This window comes from Puma concolor, chromosome D2 (genome assembly GCF_028749965.1).
Source record: "Puma concolor isolate L17-30 chromosome D2, mPumCon1.1.hap2, whole genome shotgun sequence".
Lineage (NCBI taxonomy): Eukaryota > Metazoa > Chordata > Mammalia > Carnivora > Felidae > Puma > Puma concolor.
Genome location: NC_141677.1, coordinates 80699550 through 80724958, shown reverse-complemented (window position 1 = coordinate 80724958; position 25409 = coordinate 80699550). Strand labels below are relative to the sequence as shown.

Sequence of the window (25409 nt, the reverse complement as noted above, 5' to 3'; positions counted from 1 at the left end):
TGTGTGTGTGTGTGTGTGTGTGTGTGTGTGTACACACAACTGTCTGCACATCCAGTCTTACACCTGCTGCTTTTGTTTCACATTCTCGCCCCCAGGAGGACTTGCCTTAAAGTCCTGCCCTGGTCACTCCCTGCATTTATCTCTGTGTCCCTTTGGCGGAGCTCTCGAAATGGCCCCTGCAGCTCTGACCGTGGCCTGGTCAGAGGAGCGCTGGCTTGTCCCCCTCTGTCTGCGCTGCGGCAGGCCCTCCTCGTGCTGCGTCACGAGGCACATCTTTGTGCCCCGGATGCCGCCACTCTGGTTCTGTGCTTCTCCTCGGGAAGCCACCCTGTCTGGTTCCGAGGCGGCCGCTGACCTCGGAGCAGCTCGCCACATCCTACCTGCTGGTTCCCACAGTTGGGAGGCAGGGATCGGCCCTTCTGCTCAGGGAGTGGGCTGCCTAGCCTCCTCCCCAGCCAGAGAGCAGTTGACACAAACCGGAGGTGCGCTCGTGTAGACATGATTATGTAACTGTCAGCCTCGGGAGGAAAGGCTCCATGACTGAGTGACCCCTCACTGCCCACTGAGGTGTTTTCACAGCTGCTCTGCCTTCCTCCCCCAGACCGCCTCCAGCCGCAGCTCCCAAGGCTGGAACATTCTCTCAAGAGTATGCTTCCTGTGCACTGAATGTCTTCCTGTCACTCTCCCTAGTTCCTCATTCTGGGGGAGGTCACGCTGTGTCTCAGGCTCAGGGGCCACGGGAGTGAGCGCTGCGACATCGTGTCACTCCCTGGGCATAGAGGGGTGGGGACCGGTGTGGCGTGGGTCTGGTCTTGTTCAGCGTGTGCCTGCCCCATCCTGGGCCCCGGGCATGGGAGCCCACGGCTGGTTGCAGGACAGGCACGGCTGTGGTTGTTAAGGTCTGTGACTTCAACTAGAGCAAGAGGGAGGCTGAGAAGTGACCCAGAAGAGGGAATGAGCTCCTAGTGGGGAGGTCTAGAAGAGTTACTCTGGAGGAGCTGAAGCCAGGCTGGGTTTTGAAGGCTGAGTAGGAGTTTGGCAAGTCGACAGAGATGGAGTGTGGTTGAGAGGAAGAAGCCTTGCGAGCAGGGAGAACAGTGAGAGCAGAGGTAAAGACCACATGTTCTCTGGTTGGGAGGGTGGAATCACCTTTCCTAAACACGTCCCTTTCTTCCTGCAGTTCTCGATTGTACCTCCGAGGACACAAGTGCCATAAGGCGAGCCTCTCAGTGGGGAGGGCCATGGTGCTGCCCAGATTCAGACAGCTGAGCCAAAGCAGGACCTGCCCAACTTGTCTCTAGACCCAGCCAAAAGTCGGCCTGCCTTTACAAGACTTACGGGCCACGAGACGGCCATTTCAAGTAGTCCCAGGTTGTGCCTCCTCTCTCCCCTCCTCTCCTCTCCCCTCCCCTCTCCCAAATACTCTGTTTATTGTGAATACTCTTGCCTTTCTAGTCCTCAACAGGAAGAGTTGGTCCATTTGGTCCTTTCTCGAACCCTGACCACATGTTGGGCATGGTGCTGGGGGCTGAGCATATACATATCTGTGAAAGATGAAGGTCCATCCAGTGCCTACCCTCTGGGGGCTGGCACTTTTTTGGAGAAGTGAGGCCTTGCCTGTCTCGTGGCAGATGTCGTGGTGGCTGCCGAGGAGGGAACGGCCCGATGCCGCGATGGCAGCCTGCATCAGGAGGCTAACCCCGTCATTGAATCGCCTGCTGCATTCGGCGTCGACTGCCGTATAACAGTTCACCCCGAAAGTCAGCAGCTTAGAACACCACACACTTACTATTGCACAGTCTCTGTGGGTCAGAACCTGACCCGGTTTACTGCATCCTCTCCTTCGGGCTCGCTCTCAAGGCCACAGTCAGGGCTTCACCATGGTGGGGTCTCATCCAAAGGCTTGACCGGGGAAGGCTCTGCTTCCAAGCTCTCACGGTTGTTGGCAAATTCAGTTCCTCAAGGGCTGTTGGAGGGAGGGCGTCCGTTCTTCGCTGGCTGTTGGCTAGAAGCTTCCCTCAAGGCCTTGCTGCTGGATCTTGCCAACAGGGCTGCTTTCTTCATCAAAGCCAGCAAGGGGAGAGTCAACCAGCAAGTCGGAAGTCACAGTCTTTTATAATCTGATCGCTAGACTGTCCATCCATCACCTTTACATACTCTGTCGGTTAGAAGCAAGTTACAAGGTCCGGGCCACACTCGAAGGGAGGAGGTTACAGGCTCTGAATGCCAAGGAACAGGGATTTTTGCCCTGCACACCTGCCCTCCATTTCCCTGTCTGATCCTCCCAGAGACCTGGGTCCCAGCCGTGCAGCCAACAGCAGAGAAGCTGCCGGTGTGATACCCCATCCAGAGGCAGAGCCCCCCCCCCCGCAACGCACAGTGGAGTGTGTGTTCATCTGCACCTTTTCTGTGTGGGCTACTGACAGCAACAGCTGTTTTGCTGCTTTTTAAGCATTTATAAAAAATATGCAACAGTAGAGATTTCTTCTTTTTTTAGACCCGTGGCTCATGGCCTATCCTAAGTGGCTGGCTCGTTCGCCATCCCAGCCAGAATGGATGATAGATATTCAATGTTCAGGTCACTCGAAGAAACACACCCTTGGAGCCCTGTTCCCTTTAGTCTAACTGGGGCCCGGGCCAATAGCCCACTTGGGTCGTCCCGTGACCTCGCTCTTCCGTGGGGACGTTCCGCGGTTGCCTGCTGCCAGTGGGATTAGGCTAAACTTTTCTTTCCATCTACAAATTGGCGGGGGGGCAGGGGTGGATTTTATTTCTAGTTTCAGATTCACATTTAGCATTATTTCTAGAATTGATCCAAGGTAGAGGGTTTAAAAATACTGGAATTGCAGGTAGAATCAAATCAATCACGTTTAAGTTTCCAGAGAAAGATGTAAATGGTAAGTTAGCCCATTTCTCCCCTTCTGGAGAACAGAGGAATGGTGGAAAGTAAGGCTGGTGCTTGCGGCCAGAAGGGCCAGCCAGGCGTCATGTCGCAAGTTTCTCTGTGTGAGAGATAATGACGGTTTAAAAAAGTGAAGCGTTTCTAGGCCACATTGGCCTACTTAATTAAAAAGCAGAGTTTTCTTCATTTAATCTGACGCTAAAGTGGAAAAGACCGTTCTTTTCACTGCCTCTCACGTTAGCCTCCTGCCTCTTCATCTGCAGGAGGTTGGTGGAATTTGCCTCATCATTTGGAGACAGCCTCCATTACAGGTGCAGAATGGCTGGAAGGTGCTGGCCCCTCGGACGTAGTTCACTCAGGGGACACTTGGAGGGTAGGGTCACACAGCATCTGTCAAGAACTTTACCACGTCTCGGGGTGCCTGGGTGGCGCAGTCGGTGAAGCGTCCGACTTCAGCCAGGTCACGATCTCGCGGTCCGTGAGTTCGAGCCCCGCGTCGGGCTCTGGGCTGATGGCTCAGAGCCTGGAGCCTGCTTCTGATTCTGTGTCTCCCTCTCTCTCTGCCCCTCCCCCGTTCATGCTCTGTCTCTCTCTGTCCCACAAATAAATAAACGTTGAAAAAAAAAAAATTTTAAAAAGAACTTTACCACGTCTCTGTTTTGGGTTTCGTTCTGTATGTAGTTTTTTTTTTTTTTTTTAATTTTTTTAACGTTTTATTTATTTTTGAGACAGAGAGAGACAGAGCATGAACGGGGGAGGGGCAGAGAGAGAGGGAGACACAGAATCGGAAGCAGGCTCCAGGCTCCGAGCCATCAGCCCAGAGCCCGACGCGGGGCTCGAACTCACGGACCGCGAGATCGTGATCTGAGCTGAAGTCGGACGCTTCACCGACCGAGCCACCCAGGCGCCCCTCGTTCTGTATGTAGTTTTAATGCAGGGTGCAGCAACGACCCCCACAGGGATGCTTGGTTTTCCTGTTTTACGATGACGAGTCAAACAGGAAGGAGAGCTCCGCTAAGAGTGAGAACTTGATTTTGGCCCAGGCACCATGAGCCTGAGAACCTGGGGCATTGTTTTCTTCATCTGCTTGTATAAATTGATTTTTTAAAGTTTATTTATTTATTTTGAGAGAGTGAGCGAGTGCGTGTGTATGGGAGGGGCAGGAAGAGAGGGAGAGAGAGAATCCCAAGGAGGTTCTGTGTGCTGTCAGCATAGAGCCCAACACGGGGCTCGAACTCATGAGGCGTGAGATCGTGACCTGAGTGGAGATCAAGAGTCAGACGCCTAACCCACTGGGCCACCAGGCCCCCCTAAACTGATTTTTAAACAGCCCACTAGTGTGGGTCAATAATTAATCTATTTAGGACGATGCCCTAGGAAGGGAAGGAATGAAAACACTTAATGAAATGCATCCATTTACATGCAGTTGATCGTTAGGACAGAGTAATGAGCGATGCTAAGCCTTGGGGCAGGAATCCTGGTTTCATGGATGTTACTCCCAGCAAAGCGGGTGGTAGGATGTGTGAGCGGTGAGTGGCAAACCAGGGTCGCCTTGTAGAGTCATAGCTCTGGGGACCAGATAGTCTGAATTGGAACCCCAGCTCTGCCACTCACTGGCTGTGTGGCTTTGAGCAGGTTATTTGACCTCTCTGTGTCTCATTTCCTTATCGGTGAAATGGGGGAAAATAGTCCTGTCTCTAGGGTTGTGAGAATGACTTAATATATGGAACGTATTTAAACAGAGCTGGATAAATACACAATATTATGGAATTATTAGCTATTATTGTCAGGTCACAGTAGTAGCAACTAATGACAAGAACCAGACTGAGCACTCACTTACTTCCTGAACAGGCATACGTTAGAGAACAAAGTCCTCCTTGTCTGCCTTCGTGGAGTCTATGTCCAGTGCAAGGGCTGGGGACAGCCCTCAATTAAGTGACCAATCGTTAACTGAGCACGTACTCAGGCTGGGCTACCTGCTAAGCCCTTTTCAGGCATTGCTTCATTCGAGCTTGGCAAGTAGGTGTGTGGGCTCAGTGGGGCTGCGTTACTGGGTTCGCCGTCAACTGGTTAGTAGTGTGGCCAGGCTGGATTTGAGCCCCTGTTGGTTTGAGGAATCAGGGTTTCTTCCCTATCATAGGCTGGTCCTTGGGATGCAGATTTAACTTAGAGACGGCAGTGAGCACGCAGGAGGTTTACGGGGCCTGTTGTGGGACAAGCCGGTGGCGGGGGGTGGGGGGTGGCGGTGGGGGGAGACAGGCAGAGCGGAGGTTGGGGCCATGATGCAGTCACACAGAGGTCTCCCCGACCCCACCACGAGCTCCGTGGCTTGGATGGCCCTTCAGAGTTGTCCCCAGCGAGGCCTCTCCCGGACACCAGCTGCTGTCCCCTGTCCGTGCTGGGGAAGCGTAACCATGGGGGGGGGGGGCCTTTCCTGGACGGGACTGGGCTGTGAGCCATCAGCAGGGTGACTCCCCACTTTTGCAAAGCTCTGGAAGCAGTAAGGTCCCCTGTCTTTGATGGGTGCCTTCAGGGCATGGACCCCACGTCAGAGAGATTAAGATGCCGATCCCAGGGCGACATGGAGCTCAGATTAGCGGGAAGCTGCACCGACCGACGCTGCGGGATTGCCGGCACCCTCTGACTTGAGACGAGACTTTCTCTCGCCGCTCAGATGTCCCGCAAACAGTTCCACTTCCCTAGGTCCCTGGGAGCGCTGACTTAGTGCCACAGACACGTCCTCGGGCCGGAGCGGGGAGCTGGTGCTTCGGCGTCATGTGTGGTATTTTCTCCGTAACACATCTGCACGGGGATTGAAAAGCAGGCTGTCGCCCAGCGCTGATGGATCAGTTATTAACGTCGATTATCTTAAGGGGAAATGAGGAGGACTCCCCTGTGGGCAAGAGATGGGACCGGGGGTGGGGGGGGAGGCCGTCGGAGCAGAGAGGTCACGACAGCGGCCTCAGAGCTGCAGATCGATCGTATGCCCTCTTCTTCCCTCCGGCCCATACTCTTGCCTTTGTCTTTGAGACTCTGGGGGACGAAGAAATCAGCGGGAGTCTCGAGGAGGATTGTAGTGCAGTGTCTCCCAGTGGCCTGTTAATTTCCTGGCGGATTCAGGCATTTCGCTTCTCAGAACCTGTCTGTGGGGTGTTACGGCCTGCCTTTCGTGAGCCCTAAACGTGGCGTGGGCTCACTTTCGTAGGGCTGAGCTGTGAGCCACCCGAGGCCGAGGGGGTTGGCCGGGGATGTCACGGTGGGGAGGGAGGGAGGGCCGGCCGGGCCCAGGCCAGGACAGCTCGGGCCTTTGTGAAGGTGCTCTGAAGGCCGTTCGGGACTGACCGCCTGGCGAAGGCCCCCGTCTTGTTACCGGTGAGAGAAAAACCATCGTGCTGAAACTTCCTTGTGTGTTTGACACTGTTTATGTTTTTGGGAAATGTTTACAGAGGCGTGGGCAGCCCTGCGTGCTCCCACACGGGTTGTTTGCAGAGGGCGAGAGCCACCGGGGAGAAGGGCCCCGTTGTAGCCAGTCCGCAGAGGCTGCGAGGCGAGACGTGTGCCCACATCAGGCCAGGATGGATGGGGGTGGGGTGGTGGCGAGTCCCCTCTGGACCGCCAGGTCAGTCCGGGGACCTCGGATTAGTGAGGCTGGCGAGTTGAAGCGGGGAGGGGGAGACGGCGCGTGTCACACACGGGCCAGCCCTGGGGGGCGGTGGCCACGCCCTGCGGTGGGGGTCCCGCAGCCTGGGATTCAGGCCTGGCTTCGCTACTGCTTTAATCAGGGGCAGCCCAGTGATCCACTGCGCGTTCTTTTCTTTCTTGCCAGCAGATACCCACGATCAGGGTCACTGGCAAACTGTGTCCAAGTGCTTTGTCAACCACGCTGGGCTCTTAGATGAAAGGCACGTTTGGTATTGCCTCTGCGAGGTCCTGCCTTTTGTTCCGTGAGCATTTACCACGGACCCAGGACTGGCTGCTCTGGACCCAGAACCCTACTCGTGCCCGAGGGGAAGAGAAGACCGGCCCAAATGACCTCAGTGAACTGGAGATTTTGCATCCATGTGGACACGTTCGGGCCCAAACGTAGATGTTCTCCTCTGGCAGAAAATGAGCCTCATCCGTGTCACCCATGTGTATGGCCCTAAGGTGACTCTCGACATGTTCTCCAAACGAGCTGGCCCGGCCAGTCCTGCTTCATTGTTCCTCGCGGTGAGAAATGCATAGCCCATGATTCGGCGAGACGGAGGGGCCTGCTTCCCAGCCACATCAAATGGCCTTTATTTCCTTGTAGGAAAAATACGCATGATGATTATTGACGGCACAGTATCGGAGGTCAGGAAGTCATCGATCAGTGATTTGAATCTGGACGCCAGCAGATGGAGAACAGTGACGGGGTTCTCGGTTTTTCATTTTCGTCATCCCCCTCTGGGTGGCTGCAGGCCCGGGGTGGGGGTTGGGTGAAGCAGAAGACAAGAGTGTTATGTGCCCACCTCCCGGGGGGGTCCTGGTGGAGGAAATGGGACGTTCACCTGCGGGTCCCCGAGAAGCCGGCTGGCGGGCACTCTGGGAACGCGGTGAAATTGGGGCCGGCACGGCCTGCAGGCGGTGAGCCAGCCCAGGAGCCGGCAGCCACCCCCAGCCGCCCACCATCCCAGCAGCCGCCCCCGGTCTCTTCCCAGACCCCAGCCCTCTGAGACGGCCGAAGCGTGATGCTTCGACGGGGACCGACAGCACGGCTCAGGCTCTCGAGACCGAGCCGATGAAGTGTCGCGTGCCTTGGGGGCCCGGGGATGTCCGTGACTTCTGATGTGAGCCTCTCCGGGAACGGACGGGTTAAAAGCAGCAGGGACTTTCTGGGGGCGACGAAAACCTTCTGGAAGTGGATGGTGGCAGCATGGCGCAGTGTCGTGTGTGTGCCACGACCTACTGGATTGTTAGGACGTGGATTACGTCTCCATTTACAAAGGGCGGTGAGCACCAAACCCACTAAGGTTCACCAAGCAGCCGATGACCGTCGGCTTATGCAAGTGGCGAAAGATCACTCCGTGCGCTCTGAAATTGTTGTTTTCAATGTTTGTTTATTTCGAGAGAGAGCGCGCGTGCACGCAGAAGCACAGTGGAGGGGCAGAGAGAGGGGCTCTCAGCCCAGAGCCCGACTCGGGGTTCGATCTCCCAAACCGTGAGCTCATGACCTGAGCTGAAATCAAGGGTCGGACGCTCAACTGACCGAGCCGCCCAGGCGCCCCGAGCTCTGACATCGTGACGAACACCTGAACACCTGTTTGTCGTTGCTGCCGAATGATGCCCAAGGCGACGCTCCGTAAACTCGCTTTTCCCGATGGTCACAGCGATGCTCATCTTTGTCCTGAGTGTGTGTTGGGTGCTATGTTACACGTCATAATTGCTTTTCTGTTTCCAGGAGCTTAAGTAGTTCTGTAACAGAATTGATTCCTGCTTTGCAGTCACTGGGCACCTAAAACAACACAAACGTCAAAATGGACCCCAGAACCCATCGGCTCCGATGGCTGGCCCTCCCCCCGCCCCAGTGGATTGGCTCCTAAACTCGGGCCATCGGCTGAGGCCTGTGGGATCAGGGGGCTCGGTCTGGGCCCAGGCAGACCTGGGTTCGTTTGGGCCCCAGCCGCAAAGGCCCTGGGGCTGTGTGACCTGTCCGAAGGCCAGCCTTCTCCTCGTAAGATAGGGTGACGACGCTCTGCCTGTGGCTCAGGCCGGGAGGGGGGGCTCGGGGGGACGGGTTGTGAACGCGGAATGAGAAAACGTGTGCAGTTCGTGGCACAGGGCCTGCTGAGGGCAGCCGCGTCAGGGATGGAAGCCGTGAGGACCGTGGGAGCTGACGCCCACAGCACCCGGGAGCCCGGCCTGTGGGAGCGGCCCACGGAGTAGTGGCTGCCCCTGTTTTTGTGCCGATCCGTCCACCCACCTCTGCTCAGTGTCGTTGAAGGAATCCAGCATTGGCCTGGGCATAACCGTCCCGGTTTTACATGGCGGGGCCTTCAGTGATGGCCTTGGTGGCCATTCCTCTGCCCCCACGAGAGGGAGAGATGTAGTCCCGTCCAGAGGCACTAGGTTCGGGGAGCCACCCCCCACGCATACATTCTCTCCCACTCCCCCTCGCGGCCGTGCTGGGTCCCGGGACCCCCGCACCACACAGGCAGGAGCCGAGCGCACTTCCAGGAGAGCCGGCCCCCCGTCACGGGGCCGCCCCAGCAGCCTTCTAAAATAACCATAGCACAGAAGGCCTGGAATGTATTTGGACTTATATTTGGAATTGCTGTTGGAAACGGTCCTGGCCAAATGTAACACCCATCTGTTTGGGATGGTTTAAGAGTAAGAAAATTAGATGGTTCAGCAGAAGGGGGCTTGGCGGCCGCTGCAATGCAAGGGGGCTGGCTGGGTGTCGGGGCAGCTGGCTCTCAGCCAGGGAGCCCTCAGCCCCACCAGCCGTGACTGTTCCTGCTGCTGGGGCCACTCGCTTCCTGCTGGACTGCCCCAGCTGGAGACCTCCCCCTTGTCTCAAGCTGGTTCCTGAACCTTCTACCCCCGGGCAGTCTACCCTCTAGGAGTGTAGTTCAGGTTTCCTTCCCGCTCTGGACGGCCTTTCAGCCATTGAAGCTGTTGTCCTTCCTGCTAAGTCTTGCTTCTTCAGATGGAACAGCTCCTTCCCCCTCACCGTTTGGCACCCAGCCCTGAAAGCAAGCATCCTTTGGGATCCCAACTGGCCAGGCTGGTGCAGAGTGACACCCTCCCACATTTTTAATGCCATACCTTTATTAATGCATCCTATGGTTTGCATCAGTGTCCATGCAATTCTGTGATGATTCATTATGAGTTTATGTCAGCTAAACCTATTGTGTGTTTACCCTGTTGGCCTCTCTCCCCTGCTTCATCATTGTACGGTTGTTTTAAAAATTTTTTTAATGTTTATTTATTTTTGAGAGAGAGAGAGGGAGACAGAGAGACAGACAGAGCACTAGCAGGGGAGGGGCCGAGAGAGAGGAAGACAGAGAATCTGAAACAGGCTGCAGGCTCTGAGCTGTCAGCGCAGAGCCCAATGCAGGGCTTGAACTCGGGAATGGTGAGATCATGACCTAGGCGGAAGTCGGTCGAGTCACTGACTGAGCCACCCAGGTGCCCCCTGTACAGTTGATTTTAAAGACCAAAATGTGGATGTTTAGGTTTACCTATTGTTACGTGAGAATGTCCGCTCCAGCCCTTGGATACTTAGTCTTGCTACATTTGCTGCCCTTCTCAACATTTTCTGACTGGCTTTAACCCATCCAAGTGGCTTTCACTCGTGCATGGTCACTGCCTGGCCCTTTTCCCCCAGAGAGTGGCTGTGGGGGAAATCATAGCATTGATCATTGCTGACATTCTTAGGAAGCACGAGCCTGATTCTTCGGGGGATCCAGATAGGGCTCCCCTGAAAGTTAGAGCTCATGCTTTTCCTTTGCCTTCTTGCTTACATCTCTGTAGGGAAGCGAACCGTGTGGCTCTCATCCATCTGTACACTCAGGACTCTCCCGCGGTCTCAGGGTAGGAGAGAGGTGTAGGCAGAAAACTCCTCAGTCTTCCTGGGAATTGGGGGGTAGAACCTGGGGCTGTTGCAACAAATTACCGCAAACCTGGGGGCTTAATGCAATGCGAATTTACCCTCCGGCAGTTCAGAAGGCTAGAAGTCTACACTCCGCATGCCACCAGGGTGGGTTCCTTCTGGGAGTTCTGAGGGAGGGGCTGTTCCAGGCCTGTGTCCAGCTGCTGCTGGTGGTTGACAGCTCTTGCTGGTCCCTGGCTCGCGGCAGTATCCCTCCAGCCTCCCCCCGTGTCTTCACGTGGCCTTCTCCCCCCCCCCCCCCCGTGTTTCTGTCGCCTTTGTAAGGACACCAGTCATTGGATTTACAACCCACCCTCCATCCAGGATGATCGCATCTCAAGATCTTCATTCGACATAATTTCATCTGCAAAGACCCTGTTTCCAAATAAGATCCCATTCATAGGTGCTGGGGACACATTTTGGGAGGATCTGTAGAATCCAGACAGGAGAGGTGGCCATTCATTGTGATGAGTGAAGTCTCTGCTCAGCTGTTGGTGACAAAGTGGAGTGTGAGGGATGTACTGTTACTCGTATGCCTCCCGGCAAGCGTGTGGGCTTGAGGGGATCCCAGAGCCCCCCGCACATTCTGTGGGCAGGTCCAGGTTCCCGGGGGGACTGAGGGGCCAGAGACACCCCCTCTAGAGACTCTGCTGAGGAAGTGGGCCCAGCCCGGCTGTGAACTTGAGTCACAGAAGATGGGGTCCTGAGTTCATTTCACCTCCCCTCAAACAGATGAAAATCAGTCGTCCTATCCTCCCTCACTGTCCCCCGCCCCCGCCCCGTAGCAGGGCTGGGCTGGCCTGGTTGGCACCTCGGACGGGTCCCAGTTTATGCCCTGGGATTACTTCTTGATCTCTAAAGAGTTGTTGTGGAATCAGCAGATTCTTCATGAAGTTACTGTGTGTTTAAAATTGAGCCCGGTGTAGGGACTCTTGTTTTACTTATTTATTTTTAATGGTTTTGTTTGTTTGAAGGAGAGAGAGAGAGAGAGAGAGAGAGAGAGAGACAGATCATGAGCGGGGGAGGAGCAGAGAGAGAGGGAGACACAGAATTCAAAGCGGGCTCCAGGCTCTGAGCTGCCAGCACAGAGCCCAGTGCGGGGCTTGAACTCACGAACCGTGAGATCATGACCTGAGCCGAAGTCGGACGCTCAACCCGACGGAGCCCCCCGGGCGCCCCTGGACTCTTGTTTTATTTATGAGCCACAGTGTCTACGAGGAATGGTACTACCACAGAATCAATTCTCAGTATGGAAAGCTTGACCCAGTGGTTGGGTTTGTAGACAGTAATTTATGTGATAGAATTCCCGCTCCACCAAAGGATTTGGATAGTCCTGTAGGAGTCCGTGGTAGGAACTCTGGAATTCAGATTTCCCATCATATACAGGTTTTGATGAGAGTTTGAAAGGTGTCTGTTACTTTTCACGGACGTGGTTTCTTGGTCTGGGCCGTGGTACGGCAGGACCGATAAGTGTGTGAGCCAGGAAGGACACCCCCACCAGACCCATGGCCACAGGGAATGCGTTGGCACGTACAGGTCGACTGCTCTTTGAGGTCCATGCAAATCCGATGTAGACACTTACCCATCAGCCTCTAGGTTATACTACGACTGGCCTGCAGGGTGCCGCGACGAACAGCTGCTGTTGGGGACGCTGTGACCGGCAGATGGAGTGTCATCCTGGGACATGTGCTCGGGTGGGCACAGATCTGGGGGAGAATGTACTCACTAGTCCCTGAGCATCTCTAATGACTAGTCTGCAAACAGGGCCTTCTGGAGAGTTGGAGCGAGCAGGCCGAAGTCTACAAAACTCTCCCTTTCCAGAGTGTGTGTAGACGCCAGGCAATCGGTGGGCAGATCCCAGTCATCTCAGGACTTCTCAGAGATGTCCTCTGTGGACACTGGCTGTGGATGAATTCTAATGGGCCATGTCACGGGCACCGTGCCCAGTGCCCGAGGAGAGCTGGTCCCCAAGAAGCCATGCTCCTGCGGTCAACACATGTGCATCCAACCCTGACTGCAGTTAGAGGGGAGGGGTGCCGGGGGGGGGAGCGTTTGCGGCTGGCCCCTGCAATGGGGGCCCTGTGGTTTCTGCCCCGGTGGGCGTGGTTGAGTGTGGGTGTCAGGGGCGCAGCGCGGGGTGGGGGTGTGCGTTGGCAGGACACGTGTCCTTGTCGGATTCACTGAGTCGCCCTCACCCTTGCTGGAATGAGGGAAGCCACGTCGGAGAGGTTGGAGCGTGGAAAGTAAGGCGTTAACGGGAGAGAGAACGTGAGTCCGTGGAGCCAGGGGGCCGACTCGTGTCAGCCCCGTTTCCCCACAGGCGGGGGGAGGGGGCGGTGTGCGAGTGAAGGGCGAAGCAGGGAGGTCGCTTGGGGGGTGGGCGTTGGAAAGGCACCAGGCAGGAATGAAGAAGGGATCTCCGAAACACAAAAGAAGATGAAGACTTTGCAAGCGGGAAGCAGGAAGAGGTGTGGGAACTCACAGCTCAGAAGTTGCGGCAAAGAAAAAAGTTACTGGGTGGCAGTGGGATGACGTTTATGTTAGGGTGCAGTCCCCCATCGCCCCTGCGCTCGTGGGTGCTCAGAGCCCCCCACCCCCCAACCGGGAGGTGGGCGATGTGCCGCGATGACAGGCACGTGATCTGATTCCACCGGATCTGTTCTGGTACCATCCATGGTTGTGAAAATAGAAAATATGTCCCTACCTGCTTCAGTGGGCACAGAAAATTTCTGGAAGGCTCTTTCAGCCCCTGGTAAGAGAGGTCACCTCTGGGGAGCAGGACTCACAGGTTGGACCCCCGGAGAAACTGGGCAGGAGGGCTTGAGTGAGAGCCGTGTTCATGATACTGTTGTCATAATTCCCCCTTTCTTATTGTTTGTCTGCCTCATAAGAAAACAAGTAGCCCTTGCTTAACAAAATCTATCTGTAATGCTGAGAGTCTGGTAAAATCTATTCGCAGAGGATTTATTGAAAGAAAGAAAGACAGAAAGAGGAAGGAAGGGAGGGAGGGAAGGAAGGAAGGGAGAGGGGAAGGAAGGAAGGAAGGAAGGAAACAGGGAGGGAGGAAGAGAGAGAGAAAGGAAGGAGCACGCAAACCCTTATCCTGGAGCTTGGTCAAGGCTGGTAAGGCAGGTTTCACTCAGGACCCACTCCAGTGGGTGTCAGGACACTGCGTGGGGTTTTGTGTAGGGCACAAAGACTGGCCTCAATTCCAGATACAGCAAGGAAAAGTAGGGACTCACAGCCAAGGAGTAGTGGGGGTCCGTGGGTTGGAAATTACTAAGAGGACACACCGGGCTAAGGTCGGTCTGAGTTCTGGCTAAATCGACCTAGCAGGATTCCTGCTGAAGGCCCAGTGGGGCGATGAGACATCCCCTGGGAGATGGCGGGGGACCAGGAGCCCACCAAATATTGAGGGTGATCAGATATCGCAGGGCGGGGGATTCTGGCTGAACCGACCTGGCAGGATTCCTGCGCACTTGGGCAGTGCAGAGGTGGACGTGGAAGTCTACAAGCTGAGGCCCAGTTGGGAAGGTTTAGGGGAACCCGGGGAAATTGGGTCCAGGAGTGACACCGTCAGTTCGCCAAGGAAAACATGGCCACATACATGTGGTGGGGTCCGTGTGAACAGGTTTACAGGGTGACTGCACACAGATGTAGGGGTGTTTTTATGTTGTGTTAAAAAATAGGTCCGTACCAATCTGGAAAGATACATTTCATAATTTGTTGTGTTGTTGTTTTTTAATGTTTGGAACGTCTGTGGAATGGGCCAGGAATCTCATGAGAAACTATCAGATTGTAGGAGCAACAGCTGTTCTGGTTATTGTTGTCTCTGATGGAGGAGAGAGAACCCGGAAGGAGCATAACATTTTCGTGGCCCATCTTCGCCGTCGCACAGTTTTCACAATCTGGTGTTTCTAAGCTCACCGCTCCAGTGAAAACAGCTGCGTGCTGAAGTGGCTGGATAGGATTTAAGAAGTACCGGTGGTTGGTCGGGGGGCCAGTGTAGACATGTCCGAATCCAGGAGAGCGTGGGTGGCCCGGTGAGGGGTGGGCAGGTGTGGGAGGAAGTAGGGACGGGGCTCATCTGCAGGGGAACCAAGAGAAATGGCAGCGTCCTAATGAACGAGACGAGGTAATGTCATTGCACGTCGATTTCCATCGTCACCCGCGTCGCGTGATTTCACAGTCCCGGGTGGTAAAAGTCTCCGTTTATTTTATTCACAGGTTGTACTCCGACTATCTCTACTTTGCAAGTTCGAATAAATCTGCTGATGACTTCCACGAGAAAGTGACAGAAGCTCTGCAGCTGTTTGAGAATTGCATGCTCGATTATTCCCTGCGTGCCTGCGTCTACAACAACACCCTCAACAATGCCATGCCTGTGCGTATCCTGGAAGCCGGCCCCCTTACAGAGCAGGCCACTTGGTGGTTATTATGCAGGTGGCACGGTAGATGGGATTTTAGCATATAAACGCAGAGAAGCATTTTAATGTGCAACTGCCTCTCCCCATGCCTCTGAGCCGCGGTGGCTAGTGCACAAACAAGTACGCACGGGCATAAAAATTGTAGAAAGCCTGGGCCCTTTCAGCTGGCACCAGGCTCTCTTCCCTGCTCATCTCCCCATTACAATGCTCTCTCCTCTCCCTGCAGAGAATGAGGGTACATTTAGGGAGATTGCCATTCAGTGAGGCTGCAAAAACCCACCCCGCAATTAGGATTGGCAGACGCGGGGACCCAGCTCTCGAATCGTCTTAAGCATCGTTCCCTGATCGATGGCGGATTGTTTTGGTGGTTTAACGAATCACCCACCGGTGACTTTCAGCATTCCTGCGACAGGGCCTAAATGGAAAACTATCTCCCGTTGATCTCTCTTTTGCTTTTCTCTTACTTGCCTTCAGGAATGTGGCTGTACATTTCTTGCCTTTTTTTTTTTTTTTTTTTTAATGCAGAAGAAGCTGTTGGTGGTGAATTCAGCACCCTTCAGCTGGGGGTGGCTTTCTACCGCATAGCACCCTGGGTTGTCTGCCTTTTCAGCAGATTGGTGCTGCCGGAGAGCCTAACACAGTGAAGCTGGTGCTGCCCCCGTCCCGGGGCGTGGTTCACCACTGCTCTGCGGAGCGCAGCATGTGGGACGGCACAGACCGATGTGCTCGAGGTGGAGGCTGGGAACCCCCTGGGCGTGGGGTGCTCAGGGTCAAGAGGTTTCCCTCCCTCTTCCTTGTTCTCAAGGCCGTTGTATCTGGAACGCAGGGTCCTGGTTCCGGCAGGATGCACAGAGGCAGCAGGTTGGATTGAGGCTGGAGTTTTCAGTGTGTCAGAGAAGATGCGGACAGGGGCACAGATAAACCTAGAATCTGCCCAGCGGCACAGGGTAGAGGAATGGCCTTTGGAGCCAGACAGAGGGGTGGGTTCGCTTCCCAGCTGGGGCGTTTACTAAGCTGTGTGACTCTGGACAGTCGTTTTAGCTTCTCTGAGATGCCATTGCTTCGTCCTCAAATCAGGTAATAAGACTGCCGTTCCAGGCTGTTGTGAGGGTCAGTGATAGTTCCCTCATGCGTAGGGGAGAAATGAAGAACCCTTGTCCTGCAGCCTTGTCCTTGTCCTGCAGCCTTGTCCTTGTCCTTGTCCTTGTCCTTGTCCTGCAGCCATCTTAGAGTTGCCGGTCCGGGCCCTGCGAATTAGACCGACAAAAGACAAATCAACAAGAGAGAGAAAAACCACAAGTTTATTAACATGTGTGTTGCACCCGTGCGTGATGAGTAGCTCAGAGGGACGGTTAGAACTCAGGCTTGTGTAACATCCCGACAGGAGAAAAGGACATTTGTAGAGAGGTGACCAGACAAAGCGAGAGGACTTTGAGTTTCTAGGGCAGCAAATCCTGGGAAGGCAGGGGGGAGCTAATGGTTGATAAGGGCTAGTTTTATTGAGGTTTGTTACGTCACATCTTCTGATGCTGTCTTAAGGCTGATAAAGGCCTAGGGTTGTCTCCAGTGATTAATTTGGTCCGTCCTGGTGGAGAGGGGAGGAAGGGCACCCTGACAAATTTGTGTACGGCTTGGAGGCAAATAGGGTGAGGGCGGAGGCTTTTCTTATGTTTGTGTTTCTTCTCAGTTGCCTTGGGCTCAAAATAATCCTCATGCCAAAGTGGTATATTTCGGGGCAGCGTGTTCTGCCTCCCTGCATGTGCATTCGTCATTCGACCGTGTCTGTGCATGGCACATGGGCTGGGAGGGCAGCCGTGACAGGACAGGCCTGGTCCTTGTGTCCCCGGGCAGTCCCAGTCCTGGCAGCGAGAGTGACCTAGCGGCTGGGGCAGGAGCCCTGGCTCCCAGCAGAGGCCACCTGAACACAAGGCACCAGGGGAACGTCTAGGAAAGGCAGTGTTTGTGCCGAGGCCTGAAGGATGACGGGCTGGGGACGTGGAGGTGGTGATCTGTCCAGGTGCAGGGAGCAGCTCAGGCAGAGGCCGAAGAGTTAAGCACGGAGAGCGTTTGCTACAGCTGGGCGCAGCACATGGCTGCATGGGTGGTGGGGCGATGGTAAGAGGGGGGTGTGAGCCTTGGAAGTCTGGCCTGACATGGGTCCCCAGGGAGGGTTTAACAGTCGTAGCAAATCTGTGTTTCAGAAAGATGCCCGATGTATGGCGCCCAGGGCTGGCGGGGTGTCTCCCAGAGACAGGGAGGCCGGGGTGGGGGTGGGGTGGGGTTTCTGTAAGAGGACTGGGGGCTGAGTCAGGGTAGGAGACGGTGGAAGTTTCTAGAAACAATTAGGAGGACTAGTGGAAAGGACGTGGACAGGGGTTGGACTGGATCGGATCAAGCAGTGGGATGATGGGGAAGCCACGTGTTTGCTGGCCGGCAGGCCGAGTGCAGCATTTGCTTCAAAATGGCTCTGGTTCTTAGCTGTTGCTTTTTAGTATGATTGCTCATGACCGTGAGGGTCATCTGTGCAGGGCCTGCAGGAGAGAAGAGCCACTACCTGGAGACGTTTCTTGAAACTTCCTAGGTGTGGCGTGGTTTGGGGACTGGCTTCATTCACAGCTGAGACTTGATTCGTCTCCAAGGGCATACAGTGGGTGCCGACTCTGTGCTCAGCACGGTGCTCAGTGCTGGAAGAAGCACGGCCATGGGGTGACCTGGAAGGGAGAGGGAGGGGGCGGGAGGCAGAACAGGGAGAGTTGAGGTGATGCGTCCAGCTGGTGTGGTTCAGAGAAGGTGCTGGAACCGTCCTCTTCCAGGCCGTGTTACTACTGAGTTCTCTCTTCAAGAGGTTATGTGGCAGGTGCTCCGAAAGGGAGGGATAGGTGAGGGCTTTGCTTCGGGGGCCTTCTACAAGGGAGCGCCCCAAGCTGGCTGGATTTGGAAGGGCAGGGCGAGGCAGGGCCGGGCAGAGCTCCTGACTGTGAGGGTACGGCTTATTTCAGTGGCATTTCAGTGGCTTCACGTCGTGTTTCTGTCCCAGAAGAGTGAGTGTCTGACGTACACGTGCAGTCTGAACCCGGGGCCCGCTGCACCGCCCAGAGCTCACCGGGTCAGCGCCTCGGCACAGTCAGGGCCACGGGGACAGAGCTGGCCGGATGCAGGTCTCACCTGCCTTCGAATAGGTTTCTAGGAGGCGGGATTTCCACAGCCACTTTGTCCCACAGACAAGAAAGGGGTGCCCTCCCCTCCGCTGCCCTGTTGGCCTCCAGCTGGGAGCACTGAAACACGGTAGACACCGGGTGATCAGTACACAGGAGTCGTCATGGGCCTCCACTTTGGGGTGTGCTGGAAATTCTTCCTGATCACAAGCCTTTGCCAGTGAGAGAGGGACGATGGGATCCGAGCTTTGTTCGCCGCTGATTCTGCGCCAGGCACAGTCTTGAGCTCTTCGTGTTCTGTCGTCCGTGCTGCCCTGAAATCCATGCCCATTTTACAGATGAGGACACTGAGGTTCACAAACATGGACGCTCACACCCAGAGACATAGAGCGGGTAACAGGCCTAGGGTTCATCCCAGGTCCTGCGGCCTTTCGTACTCATGGCATTCCCTCCTTTCCCTGGCTAGCTCCTAAGAGCACAGGTCTGAACTGGCTTTTTCATTCCATCTCATGTTTTGCTGAGGATGGCGAGGGGGTGGCTGAGCCGACACCTTAGGTCAGAGAGAGGTGTCCAGGGGCAGGATCGGTCGACAGGACGGGGTGGGGGGCGTCACAGACGGCAGACTGGCCATGACCCTTCAGCCCCTTGCTCACCAGGAAGAGCCAGGCAGTGAGGAGCAGTTGGAAACCCTCCTCTTGGGCGCGAACCTTCAATTCTGGGGTGAGGGACGCAAATCTCCCTCCAGCTGTGAGTCCCAGCTCAGCCACGGCGCAGGGAGGGAGAGCTTTTTCAAACACCTGCGGACCCTGGTGCTACCCTTCCTAAGACATCCCCGGCCTTCCAGCAGCATTGGAGTGCACCAGCCGGTCCCCGCCTCCTTCTCCACCTCCTCCCAGCCGCCCCCTCTCTGTCACTGCTCTCTGCAGCTACACTCTCTCCTGTTAGGTCCTCCGGCCAGCCTCTCGCCTCGGATCGGGGGGTTCGCGAAGCAGCGTTCTGGCAGCGTCAGCATCCGCGGGGATCTTGTCAGCAGTGGGACCCTCAGGCTCAGCCCCGGCCCACAGAAGACAGCAGCTCGGGGTGGGGGAGGGGTGGGCCCCATCAGTCTGTCTAGCACCTTCCAGGCGGATTGGAGAGACCGGTTCCAGCCCCTTTCCCTGGAACGTGCTTCCCCTGGATGCTGCAGGGTTTCTCATCCTCTGGGTCTTACTGACCTCTGTTTTCTCTCTCCACCCCAGTTGTTTCCCTGCAGCATGAATCACAACTGGTGGTTGCGGGTTGTTTCTTCAGCAGCTCGGCTCTGTGTCCCCCACGAGGTTCCAGGCTCCGTGAGGCCGGGGGCCACGGCTGTTACATAGCAGCACATCTCCATTGCCTAGGGGGGTACCTGCACGTAGCATGCACTCGACTGTTTGCAGAATGAATGAATGAATGAATGAATGGGGAGTTTTTGAGACTAGCGGATACCGGGTAGGCTGTGTAGGTGTCTCACCTAAACCCCTAATCGGGAACCGAGAGGCTCGGCATGGAGCCTGTCTGGAAAGAGCCCCGCACCCACCCCTCCTGGGCTCTTTCCCTGTGTGGCAGGAAAAGCCCTGGTGGCGGGGGCCCGGTGTCAGCTCCGGGTGCCGCTGGGTGCTCCCAGCTGACCCCGGGCGGGCCCCCACCCCTTCCTGGGCTTCCATTTTTCCAGCAAGAGTTGGCCGCGGCAGATAACCTCAAAGGCTTCTCTCAGCTCTGCTGTCTTGTAATTTTACATCTATCAGACACTTCCCCTAAATGCCCTTTTTATCTTCGTGCCGTTTGGATCCTCCGGCCTCTGCCGGGAAAGGTGAAGAAAAACCGTTCCAAGTGGGCCCGTCTTGGGTTTGTGTCGATGGCGCACAGTTGTGGTAATGATGCCGCGTGCACCGGGAGGCGTCGCTCAGGGTGACCGGAGCTTTCCTGGAGTGGTGAGGGGGGAGGGAGGGAGGGAGGGGGAGGAAGAAGGGGGACCAGGGCTGGCCAGAAGGGGAGGTGTTCAGGGGAGCCTCCTCGCCTCCTGTGGCCTGCAGAACCCCGTGGGGTTTGTTCCCTGCCCTGCCGCCGCCCCCCCCCCTCCCCCGCCAGGACCGTCCCTGCCTGGGAAGGAAGGCCCTGCTGCAGGAGGCCTCAGCCCGCGGGTCTTTGTGCTGGGGGGCTCTGCCCACCGAGGGAGCCGACAGGCTTTCGGAGAAATAGTCTGTCACCTGTGGCCAGGTCAGGAATGCGTTCTGGCTGCTGTATCATCCCCTCGCCCCCCATCCCCACCACAAACACCAGCTTCTGTCCTTCTAGAAAGTTCTCAAGCTGCACAGGCAGGTTCTCCGGAAGATCACCCTCGTGAGGCTGGCTCTCCCTGGGAGGGGCCAGCCAGCGAGCCCGACAGAGACTTGACCTGCTCTGTGAGGCCCATGACTCCAGAAGGCACACTCGTTACGGTCTGCCTGTGTTAGGGGTGCCGCACGCGTGATTTCTGAGGCTGGCACGTACTCGTTCTCTCTCCGGCTTTGGCCCAGCTCGGGGGGTCTTCTTTACGGGCTGGCGCGTGAGGCAGCAACAACCCCGGGGGGACAGGAGGCAGCTAATGAATTCTGGAGACGGCTTATCGCTTCTCACTGTTTATCTTCCTCCGCATCCTCCTGCCCGATTAGAAAAAGAAGGAAGTGGGAAAAGACTAGCGAGAGATGAGACTAGTCGGCTTCTGTACGTATTTTGTCAAACGTTTCACCGCCCTGCCACCACCGTGTCCGGCACGTCGCCCAAGGAGCACCGGAGCCCGGCAGGCTGGAGGAGCCCCGGGTCGGGCTGGGAGGGAGAGAGGGACCCTGAAGGGAGAGCGTCTGTCTACGCAGCTGAGCGGCTGAGGCTGGGAGGGGGTGCCTGGGGGCCGAGCGCAAGCCAGACCAAGGGCTCCCCACGCTCGGACGGCAGGCAGGCCGGGAGCGGGGCCGGAGGGGCCAGGCCAGCAGGTGGGGCAGCTCGCACTGGTGACGGGCCAGGGGTGGGTCCTCGGAGACCAGACGGGAGCACCGGTTAGGAGGCTGTGACAACTGGGCCTGACCGGAGGGGCTGGCGTGGAGCTAGGCAGAGGCAGCAGGTGGAAACGTGGGAAGGTCGCAGAGGCAGAGCGGCAGACCGGAAATGGGGCAGGGTCCCCAGGACTTGGGGGAGGGCGGGGGGCCCAGGAGAAAGGGGCTGCGGGCGGAAGGGGAGAGCTCTGGTGTTTTCCTGAAGCTTTGAAGAGCTGAGCAGCAGCTGTGAAGTCAGAGGGAACGTCCCACGGCCACTCTCATTTCTGCCATGTTTGTAAGGCAGGGGGTCCCCCAAACCACTTTGGGGTTCAGTAGCTCCCCGGAAGGAATCGCAGGACTCACTGAAGACCGTGCTTCCTGCAGAGAAGGGACACCCACTGAACCGCCCCCCCCCCCCACTCCCACCCAGGGAAGGAGCACATGTGGCCACACACAGCACTGCCATCCGGGGGCGCCCACCCGAGCCTGTGGTGTCTGGAGTATTTACTGGGACTCAGTCACATGCCATCCGCCTGGCTGGCCTTTACCGTCCAGTCCCTGCTGCAGGCCAGACCGATCCCCTGTCAGTCACTCTCACTGTTTACTCTCCGGTGGCCAGATGCCCCAGGCCAGCCAAGCCACTTATCAGGCAGGACATGCCAGGTGGCCTAGAGGTCACCTCCCAGGAGCCGAGGCCAGAGGCCAGACTTCCTTTGGGTAAGGTGAATTCTTCACCGCGCAAGCTTGCAGCCTGGCGTGAGAGAAGGCACGGGAGGACGTCACCCCGGGCGTGGAGGTCGGAAGGAGTGGCTGTGCGTGACACCTGCTTTCTTTGGACGTACACACGGCCCCCTGGTCACGGACGCTCTGGTGGCACCAGGCACGGGGCGGTTCACTCACCTGGCTTGTTTCTGGGGTGTTGAACGTGGTTTTCGTGGCTGTCGTGTGCTGGGTGTAGGAGCAGAAACAGCCAGGGTATCGTGCAAAGAACGTTTGCGCTGTTCACGGGTACGGTCTTGACCTCTTCCTTCACCTCAGTCTCCACTGTGGAACGTGTCGCGGAGCCACCTCCAGGGTTGTCGTGAGAATTAACTGTGACCTTAAGTAGGAATCTTCTGTGTGAGGAGCTCAGAACTCTTCCTGAAGACTCAAGAAAGCATGGCGTTTAAAATCCATCCTTTGGGGGCGCCTGGGTGGCTCAGTCCGTGAAGCGTCTGACTTCAGCCTCAGGTCATGATCTTGTGGTTCGTGAGTTCGAGCCCCGCATCGGGCTCTGTGCTGACAGCTTAGAGCCTGGAGGCTGCTTCAGATTGTGTCTCCCTCTCTCTCTGCCCCTCCCCTGCTTGCACTCTGTCCCTGTCTCTCCAAAATGAATAAATGTTTAAAAAAATTAAAAAATAGGGGCGCCTGGGTGGCTCAGTCGGTTGAGCGTCCGACTTCGGCTCAGGTCACGATCTCACGGGTGGTGGGTTCGAGCCCCGTGTTGGGCTCTGTGCTGACAGCTTGGAGCCTGGAGCCTGCTTCGGATTCCGTGTCTCTCCCCCACCCCCCACCCGTCCCGCCCCTGCTCACGTTCTGTCTCTCAAAAACAAATAAACATTAAAAAAAAATAAAATAAAATCCATCCTTTGAAGGCAGTTGTTTGCTCGGGTAACTCTTGGTGCTGGTTTGTACTCAGGCCTCGTACGTTTGGAAAAGCGTTAGGGAAATTACTCCCGAAGTGATGCCCGCCTTCTGCCTTGGTTCTAGGTGAGGCTCCAGGTCGGTCTGTATGCTGTGTACCTTCTGGACTGGCTCACCGTGTTTAATAAAGAACAGTTCCTCGTCCTTCGCCTGGAAGACCACGCCTCCAACGTCAAGTACACCATGCACAGGGTCTTCCAGTTCCTCAACCTCGGTATGAATGTCACGCTGGTGGCCCGGGAGCAGGCATGAGCTCCGTGGACACTGGCTGTCCGCGGTGCTCGCTGAGTCGCAGACAGACTCTGCGCACCGGGCCGGGCCGGGCCGGGCCGGGCGGCTGGTTCGGTACGTGCTTTTCAGGCGCGGGGCCTGGTGCCGGAGTGGGGGGAGGGGGTCCTTCATCTGGGAGGTTCCAGCCCAGCAGAGGAAGAGAAGAGGAGGAAGCCACTGGTAGCCGAGTCCCTGGCAGAGAGACGGTTGGTTCGTATACGTGCCTCCAGGGTCCCAGGAGGAATGGTGGAAGGGGTCATGGAAGCAGTGGTCTGCGAACTGAGTCTTTGGGCTGGGCGACATGTCCGAGCATGGCTGGAACGGTCTTGCAGAGGCCACAGGCTCGGAGGAGGGAGTGGACGGGTCATGGCATGCTCTCAGGTTTTGGGGGGCCCCTGGAGTCAGGGCCACGTGGCCACCTTCCTCTAGGAGAGTCCACTGCTGGGTGGCCAGGGTGATGGCTTGTAGGGGTGGGTCTCTGGGCACAGAGGGCTGCCCACGTGGATGGGCACCCAAGGACTGCCAGAGCTCAAGCACTCCCGCAGCCCCATCTAATGATCTGGCCCAGGAATTCTGTTGATGGCATATTCCTTAAAATGTGTTTACCCTCCACTGGCCTCAGAACCCTTTCGTCATAGTGGTAGGAGGGAGTGTGATTGCTTTTTCCTCTGAAGGCCTAGAACCATTTTTCTTGGAGTGGGTCCCTCGTAGACTCTGCTGTGTTGGTGAGCTTGACTTTAGTCTCTGAGATGGACAGCGAGGCCAGTTCTGTTCCTTCTGCTGCACACACCCCAGCGACAGCGGAATATGGTTTTTCTGTGTAAGGGCTCGGGGACTTTGGCCCGATCCCGAGGGCCTGGCACAAAGTGGCCTGAGCAGTGATACAGTTAAGCCAGTGAGGGACTAACCGTCCAGGGGGCAGGGGATAGAGGTGGCTGGCTTGTTCCCAGGCCTCTCCCCACTGATCTTGGTGCAGGTGGAGGTTCAGCTTACAGGGTCTCTGGGCACAGGCGGCCTTCCTGCCCCACCACCCCCACGGCCACGATACGGCACAACACACAGGGTGAAATATGGCCCAGCCACAGGCCCTTTGCATCAGCAGCCTGAAGCAGAAATGACACTGGCAGGACTCCAGCAGGCTGGTTAGTAGGAAAATCTAAGCACATGGACTGTGCCTGGCAGCTCGCACAGTTATCCACGGACACAGGCTGACGGCCACGGGAGCCAGCCCTTTGTGGGTATTTGGCACTGAGACCGGGAGGAGGTGAGGCTCAGGGGAGGCTGCCTCCCAGAGCCGCAGCTGCACTTCTGCGGGCAGGTGTCCAGCCCCAGGCCGGACAGCACCTGCTCCTTCGCGATGGCTCGCTGCCACTTTCCGTCCTCAGCAACTCCAGGACCAGGACGGGTCTGGCCAGAGGACCGAGCGCTCTTGCGGGGAGGGGAACTCCTGGCCCAACACAAAGCACGGCTGGGAGTTTTGCGAAGCTCCTTCCTGCCGCGCCTTCTGCTTCACAGTCTTTTCTTTGTGTTCCAGGACCCCTAGGTGAGAAACAAGAGACCCTGATGACAAAGAGCCCCGCGTCCAACGCGCGACGTCCCGAGGACCGGAACCTGGGCCCCATGTGGCCGGTCACCCAGAAGATCCTGCAGGACTTCTACGGGCCCTTCAACGCCAGGCTGGCCCAGGTGCTCGCCGACGAGGCGTTCGCCTGGAAGAAGACCTGAGGGTCGGGGTCCCCCTGCGGTTTCCACTGTTACCGTGATTTAAAAATCTCTTTGGGGGGCGGGGCCCTCTTCCTCAACAGCGTGGAGAAAACCCCCAGATGATTCTTCTTCCCCTCCCTAGGCACCTGTTCAGTATAACCGTTTGTGGTGTGAAACAACCTGGCAACTGACCCTTCACGGGGCTCCGCCATCCCGGGCCATTGGAAACTCCACTTGGGAACCGTTCCCTCCTGCGGCACAGTGGCCGGGCTGCGGGGTCCAGGTGGGGGTGGGGGGGTGGGGCGGGGGGCACCAGGCGGGCTGTGCGGGGGCGGGAAGGAAGCGTGGCTGGGGGCTGACAGTGTGGGATCCGAGTGAGCGCACTGGAGGTCACGTCGCCACGCCGGAGGTTGCGCCATCACGCTAGAGGTCACGCCGCGACACTGTCCGAGTTACACTTCCGTTCGGTCCTGAAACACCGGTCGGGCCGATACCTTCATTTGGGCAGAGCGAGGAGACAGACGCTTCCTTTTTTCTCTTTTACTCTGAGGTCCGCCCTTTCTTCTCTTCAGATCTGAACCTTGTTAACTTCACTTTTACGAAAGAGAACAAAAAGCCCAAGCA

The 25409-nt window shown here is 56.7% G+C and overlaps 1 protein-coding gene across 8 annotated transcripts in view; it reads left to right on the top strand.

Moving 5' to 3' along the window:
- The window catches only part of CHST15 (carbohydrate sulfotransferase 15), a 79851-nt gene extending 54784 nt beyond the window's left edge, over window positions 1–25067 (top strand). For all 8 annotated transcript variants that reach the window (XM_086681104.1, XM_086681106.1, XM_086681109.1 and 5 more), the window contains exons 6-8: window positions 14742–14898; window positions 22878–23025; window positions 24616–25067. In XM_086681104.1, coding sequence (XP_086537230.1) covers window positions 14742–14898; window positions 22878–23025; window positions 24616–24806 — 496 coding nt within the window. In that variant the 3' untranslated portion in view covers window positions 24807–25067. The remainder of the gene's footprint in view (window positions 1–14741; window positions 14899–22877; window positions 23026–24615) is intronic.
- The last annotated feature ends 342 nt before the right edge of the window (window positions 25068–25409 follow it).